At 45.5% G+C, this 7,316-nt stretch overlaps 1 protein-coding gene across 3 annotated transcripts in view; it reads right to left on the reverse strand.

The window, feature by feature from the left end:
* SIK3 (SIK family kinase 3) overlaps positions 1-6,868 on the reverse strand; it is a 142,943-nt gene extending 136,075 nt beyond the window's left edge. For 2 of the 3 annotated variants that reach the window (XM_023744306.1, XM_023744304.1), the window contains exon 1: positions 6,750-6,866. In XM_023744306.1, the coding sequence (XP_023600074.1) occupies positions 6,750-6,791 (42 nt within the window). In that variant the 5' untranslated portion in view covers positions 6,792-6,866. Of the gene's footprint in view, positions 1-6,749 lie in introns of all 3 variants that reach the window. The other variant, XM_023744305.1, reaches the window with a different exon arrangement.
* Between the last annotated feature and the right edge of the window lie 448 nt (positions 6,869-7,316).

Genomic DNA, 7,316 nt, shown 5'->3' on the forward strand with positions numbered 1-7,316 from the left:
GCCCTGGGTGCAACCGTGCCTGCAGCCCTCTGATCTGCTATCGTGAAGGGAGGGGCGGGCCACAAGCATGGCGGCACCCAGTGCATCAGGTGCAGCCGTGCCTGAGGCCCCCGGATATGTGATCAGGAAGGGAGGGGTGGAGCAGCAGGCATGGCAGCACCCTGAGCACCAGGTGCAGGCCCAGGGTGCAGCCGTGCCTGCAGCCCTCTGATCTGCAATGGCAAAGGGAGGGGCGGGGCCACAAGCATGGCGGCACCCAGGGCATCGGGTGCAGCCATGCCTGTGGCCCCAGATATGTGATCATGAAGGGAGGGGCGGGGCCACTGGCAGGGGAGATCGGGGCTGGTGAGGCAACCACAGAGGTCAGCCAGCACTCATGCCCCAACCGGCTCTCCCTGGGAGTCCGGAGTGGAGGGCGCTCTCCCTGGTAACCTGGAAATCAGCCTCCCAGGGTAACTGTGGAGAAACCAAGCCTGGCGAGCCATGGAGAGGGCGACCTACCTGGAGGCCACGCAACTTTTATAGTTGAAGTGGCCCTGGATGGAGGACTGGGGGTAGCAGGGATCAGAGTCGGCCAAGTCAGCCATGGAACCCCGGGTGCCGGCTGAATGACTAGAGCACATGGACTTCAATGGTCCTCGGTCACTTGCTGAGCAGCAGTCAGCCTGGACCAGGAATCAAACCCAAAACCTGACAGAATGGAACCCAAACCTTTGCTGTGGTAGAGGAGCTCTGACCCACAGCAGGGGCCAGGGCACACCAGAGGGATTTTGTTGAGGGGCCCTGACAGGCAGCACCCTGAGCAGTGGGTTAGAACCTCCTCCTGATACAGCAAGGTTGCAGGTTGGATCCCTGGTCAGGGCACAGACAAGAAGCAACCAAAGAGAGCATAGTAAGTAGAACAACACACTGATGTTTCTCTCGCTCCCTTCCTCTCTCTAAAATAATCAATCAATAAAAATGAAAATAAAAAATAGACCCTCTGGCCCTAACCAGTTTGGCTCAGTGGATAGAGCATCGGCCTGTGGACTGAGGGGTCCCAGGTTCAATTCTGGTCAAGGGCATACCTTTGTTGCGGGCACATCCCCAGTAGGGGGTGTGCAGGAGGCAGTTGATTGATGTTTCTCTCTCATCGATGTTTCTCACTCTCCATCCCTCTACCTTCCTCTCCGTAAAAATCAATAAAATATATTTTTAAAAAAATAAAAATAAACCCTCTGGCTTGCAGAGTTGCTAAAACAGTTAGAAAGCAAAGTCTCATCCCTTCCCGTTCATTCAACAAATACTTCATATGCTCCTTCAATAATCACACTGGGAATGGGTGTTTGTTTGTTTGTTTGTTTTGGTTAATCCTCACCTGAGGACATTTTTGCATTGATTTTTTTTTATTTATTTTTTTTTTTACAGAGAGTGGGAGGGAGGGAGAAAGACAGAAACTAATATGAGAGACATCAAATGGTTGTATGTTGCTGAATCCCCGACCAGGGCCCTGGATTAAGCCGGCAACCCAGGTATATGTCTTCAATTGGAATCCAACCTGGTACCCTTCAGTCTGCCTGCAGAAGCACTATCCACTGAACGAAACCAGCATTTTTTTTTTCTTTTTAAGTCCTCCTCTAAGGATATGTTCTTTTCATTGATTCTAGAGAGAGAGGAAGGGAGAGGGAAAGAGAAAGAGAAACATTGATCAGTTGCCCAAGCAACCCACAACCTGTGTATGTGCCCTCACCTGGAATCGAACTCATGACCCTTTGATGCGTGGGAGGACACTCTAACTACTGATCCACACCAACCAGGGCCTGGAGCTACAATGAGTTCCCTCAGGGGGGGTGCTGCTCATCCAGAAGCCAGGCTCATGGCTGGTGAGTGCAGCGGAGGTGGCAGGAACCTCCGCGGCAGCACTGAGGAGCAGCGAGCCGAGTGGTAGGGAGCAGCAAGCAGGTGGGCGGTAAGGAGCAAGGGGTCCCAGACTGTGAGAGGGCACAGGCCGGGCTGAGGGATTCCCCCCACCCCCCAGTGCACGAATTTCATGCACCGGGCCTCTAGTAATATAATAAATAGTAATTATTATAAATATTTTGTCAATATTTGTTACTTTTTAAATTAGTTGTAGTGTATTGTTAGTCTTTTCTCCTTTTTACCTTTTTCATTAAATATTTTTAAAGTACGATAGGAATATATCTTACCTAGTATATAAACAAAGACCAAAGGCTTTCCTCTTTCCAAAAACCCTGCATTTTATTCCCCAGAGGAAACATTGTGAATAGCTTATTCTATTTCATTCTAGAGAAGAATTGTTCAATAGAAATATAATATGAGCACTACATGATTTAACTTTTCTAGTAACCACATTAAAATGTTTTTTAAAAAGGTGAAATTAATTCTAATAATATATTTTATTTATCCCAATATGTCCAAAATCAATTCAAAAAGTTTTTTTTTAATATATTTTATTGATTTTTTACAGAGAGGAAGTGAGAGAGATAGAGAGTCAGAAACATCGATGAGAGAGAAACATCAATCAGCTGCCTCCTGCACATCTCCTACTGGGGATGTGCCTGCAACCCAGGTACATGCCCTTGACCGGAATCGAACCTGGGACCTTTCAGTCCGCAGGCCGACGCTCTATCCACGGAGCCAAACCGGTTTTGGCAATTCAAAAAGTTTTTAAAACTGTAAACTGCTTCAGGTTTTACATTCACATTAATTTTTTAAAAAATTAAAAATTCAGTTCCACATTTGTTCTAGCCACAAACAAATTTGTTCAGCTGTCTGGTTTAATTAGCATATTCAATAGCCACACAGGCATTGCAGACTTTCACTACACTTCATAGGTAATAATCTTCTTAAATTATTTCCCAGTTACTTTATCTTTGACACCTTTACACATTAATCCTATATAATAAAAGCCTAATATGCTAAGTGTCGGGTCGACCCTTCAGCCATTCAACTAATCAAAGCGTAATATGCTAATGATATGCTAAGGTTGCTCAACTGCTTGCTATGATGTGCACTGACCACCAGGGGGCAGACACTCCGACCAGTAGGTTAGCTTGCTGCTGGGTCTGGCCGATCGGGACTGGGCAAGACAGGCCGGACATGACCTGGAGCCCTCCCGCAGTCCCTCCCCGCTGGCCAACCTCCCGCATCCCTCCCCAGCCTTGATCATGCACCAGTAGGGTTCCTCGGCCTGGCCTGCCCCTTCTCACAATCCAGGATCCCTCCAGGGATGTCAGAGAGCAGGTTTCGGCCCAATCCCACAGGCCAGGCTGAGGGACCCCACTGGTGCACAAATTCATGCACTGGGTCTCTAGTACCATATAACTTATTATGCATCATATTACAACTAGAGGCCTGATGCACGAAATTCGTGCAAGAGTAGACCTTCCATTCCCCGCTGCCAGCACCGGCTTCCCTCTGGCACCTGGGACCCAGGCTTCCCTCTGGCACCCAGGACCCAGGCTTCCCTCACAGCCCTGGCTTCTTCCAGAAGGACATCCTGTCTAATTATGCTTTTATTATTATAGATTATTATAAACTAGAGGCCTGGTACATTAAATTCGTGAGGGGGTGCGGGGGCAAGGGGGAAGTTTCCCAGCCCAGCCGGCACCCTCTCACAATATGGGATCCCTCTCATAATCCAGGACGCTTGCCTGCCTGCCTGATCGCCCCTAATCACTCGCCTACCTGCCTGATCACCCCTAACCACTCTGCCTGCCTGCCTGATCACCCCTAACCACTCGCCTGCCTGCCTGATCACCCCTAACCACCTCTGCCTTGGCCCCTGCCACCACAGCTTCATCCGAAGGACGTCCGAAATGACGTCAGGAAGGTTGTTCAGCTGTCTGGTTTAATTAGCATATTATGCTTTTATTATTATAGATAGATTTACTTCTTTTTCAATGGTTTCATGGTATTCCTTCTGTAAGTTCACATTAATTTAATTTCTCAATCTAATAACTGTGTCATTCTTTTTCCTCTTTAATTTTTAAGAACTCTATGTAGCTCTGGCTCAGTTGGTTGGAGTGTCATCCTGTGCACCAAAAGGTTGCTGGTTCGATTCCCAGTCAGGGCACATACCTAGGTTGTGATCCCTGGTGGGGGCATGTATAGGAGGTGGCTGATCCATGTGTTTCTCACCTCTCATCTCTCATCTCTCATCTCTCATCTCTCATCTCCCCCTCCCCCTCCCCCTCCCCCTCCCCCTCCCTCTCCCTCTCCCTCTCCCCATCTCTCTAAAATCAGGGAAGCATATCCTCGGGTGAGGATTAAAAAAATTTAAAAGCTATATACTGGTGATATTAGCCCAATGTTTGCAAGCTCTCTGTATGTTAATTTATATAACAAAAAGTAAGTGCTCTAAATATATGCAGGTTTTTAGAAAAATAATAAAAGAAAAAATAAATGTCATATTGTATATGTAACCCTTTTACTCTCAGGTCTTTTACTGACTGCAAATGTTCGTTTATTATTCATCTTTTCAAGAGTTCACCTGTATTTGGCTAACTTCATAAACCTGAGGAGACCACAGCATTGGCAAATGACCTGAAAACTGTCTTGATACGATATGAAGACAAGGTGGCAGCCATTCATCTGGCAGCTCAGAATCTCTCATTAACAATACAAGCCAGAGAGCCAAATTAAAGCTTAAAAGAGAGCACTGTGCAAAGCAAGGCTGGAAAGTATGGCAATTCTTACAGGCTAATAAAACCTTGGGTAAGAAAGGTAATCTTGCAGAATTCAGTTATAAGAATACCTGTAAGTTAACTTCTTGAGAAAGGTCAGCCTGAGAAGCCCTCTAATCATTTAAAGATTATTTATTTTTTAAAAGTGAGGTCAAGATCCTTAGCTGATTTGGCTCAGTGGATAGAGTGTCAGCCCACAGACTGAAGGATCCCAGTTCGATTCCAGTCAAGGGCATGTACCTCGGTTGCAGGCTCAATCCCCAGCCCTGGTTGGGGTGGGTATGGGAGACAACCAGTCAGTGGGTCTCTGGCACATCGATGTTTCTCTATCTATCTCTACCCCTCCAGCCCACTCTCTCTAAAAAAAGAAATCAATGGGGAAAAAATATCCTCAGATGATGATTAATTAAAAAACCAAGTGAGGTCAAGAAGTTTACTCAGCCTATCAGACAGGAAGGAAACAAAGGTTAGACACCCCTCAGTTTGCCGATACAGGTCTTCAGGCAACACCAGAAAGCTTTCACAAGTTTGCTTCTGGGGCACAATGCAGGCGTAATTCAACCTAATTTAGTCTGATAAATTTCAACAAGTCTGCTCTGTGGATCTAGTTCATTTCATTATGTGAGTACTTGATGCCAGAGAAGAGCCCTAAGCTCTAGCCTTAACCACACATACCAATATCACAACATGATTTCTTCTGGGCCGGTAACCATTGACTGAAGACCAACAGCAGCAAATGCACCGAGTGGGGGCATGGCCCGCAGAACCAGGTGATGGCTGCTCTAGCAGAAAGCACTGAACCGGATGGCTCTATGCAGAGGCACAGCTTGTGGCTGCCAACACAAAGCAACTTGAGAAGCACCCAGAGCCCCACCTCTTCCAAAATACCACTTCCACCAGCCTGCTACGGCAAGATCCTCCTCTCCTATTTGCCTTGGGATTCCAGTAATTACAATCATTTTTTTATGATGGCATGGAATACTCATGTTTCTTGGGAAGGCAAGAAAACTGAATTAGAAGTCTCTTCCATTACACAGCCTCGATCTCTTGGTTATCAAAATAATCAAATGCTAGCCCTGGCCAGTTTGGCTCAGTGGATAGAGCGTCGGCCTGCAGACTGAAGGGCCCCGGGTTCAATTCTGGTCAAGGGCACATGCCTGGGTTGCAGGCTCGATTCCCAGTAGGGGATGTACAGGAGGCAGCCAATCAATGATTCTCTCTCATCACTAACGTTTCTCTCTCTCTCTCCCTCTCTGAAATCAATAAAAATACTTTTAAAAAAGAAAAAGTAAATAATCAAATGCTACCTTAGAAAAGTAAAAACTAAGTCAGGACGCTACTAGAATAGAAAAGAGGTAGGTTCTGACTGATACAAAAAGCCATACTTAAAATATCCTTTGCCATCATAATCATAACATTATCACAGAAATTAGTATTTAAATAATGTTATAAAAAATAATGTTGCCCCAGCCAGTTTGGTTCAGTGGATAGAGCACCAGCCTGCAGACTGAAGAGTCCCAGGTTTGATTCTGGTCAAGGGCATGTACCTTGGTGGCAGGCTCCTCCCCGGCCCCGGCCCTGGTTGGGGCGCGTGCAGGAGGCAACCAATCGATGTTTCTCTCACATCGATATTTCTCTCTGTCTCTCCCTCTCGCTTCCACTCTAAAAATCAATGGAAAAATATCCTCGGGTGATCATTAAATAATAATAATAATGTTATATTCATCTCAAGCTTTTCATCTCTCAAAACTCTCTGTTCCTTTTGAGTTTTCCATTCTGTTTTAGGATTCTGACCTAAATAAGTTCTCATCATCTTCTGTCTTTTTGTGTAATTTTTACTAAGAATGGCACCAAGTTTTAAAGAACAAGTTGTCTGGGTGGGATGGCCTTAGTAGTAAATAGCCAGAGGACACCTGAGTACTGAGCAGGGGGATAAAACGGTGGGGAAAAGAGTAGGATGAACACACTAACACAGAAACAAAACAAGCTGCAGATATTCACCACCGGCCTCTTTTCCTAAGGCTGGTTTTTGTTGCCATACAATCAGCCACTAGGGTTTCCTACCTGGTAAAGCCTGATGATATGTGGGTGGCAAAGCATCTTCATAATTTGAACTTCCCGGAATATCTTCTTCAAGTTTTCTTCATCTAGCTGGCTCTTGTCTATGATCTTGATAGCAACCTGACAACAGGGGAAGAAAATTTCTGCTGCATCATTAAAAGCAGTTTACTAAGGAAAATTAAATTCACTTTAAAATATTATATTGCCCAAAACACAAGTTGCCACTATTTTGTTTACAGAATGTCAATGAAGAAAATGAATTTACTTTTTGGAAAAAGATAGGAAATTGATTTTTAGCAAGTTTGTCTCAGGAACAGACTCAAAAGCTAACGAGTCTTCTGCCATGTCTTAAACTGCTTCTACAGTAAACCCCGTGGCAAAGTACTTCCTTACTCCATAGATGTAGTTACAGTCTGGGCACATTAGGCTTTGACGCAGAGAATGACATGTAGGGCCTCTTACTAAGACAATGAACTTATACCGTAAGCACAGGTGACTTAGTAAGGTTCAACCAGGAATTCCAAAGGGGCGTTCCATGTCTCCCCAGGTGCTAGCATCACTCCATAATGG

This window comes from Myotis lucifugus, unplaced genomic scaffold, assembly GCF_000147115.1.
Source record: "Myotis lucifugus unplaced genomic scaffold, Myoluc2.0 scaffold_448, whole genome shotgun sequence".
Classification (NCBI taxonomy): domain Eukaryota; kingdom Metazoa; phylum Chordata; class Mammalia; order Chiroptera; family Vespertilionidae; genus Myotis; species Myotis lucifugus.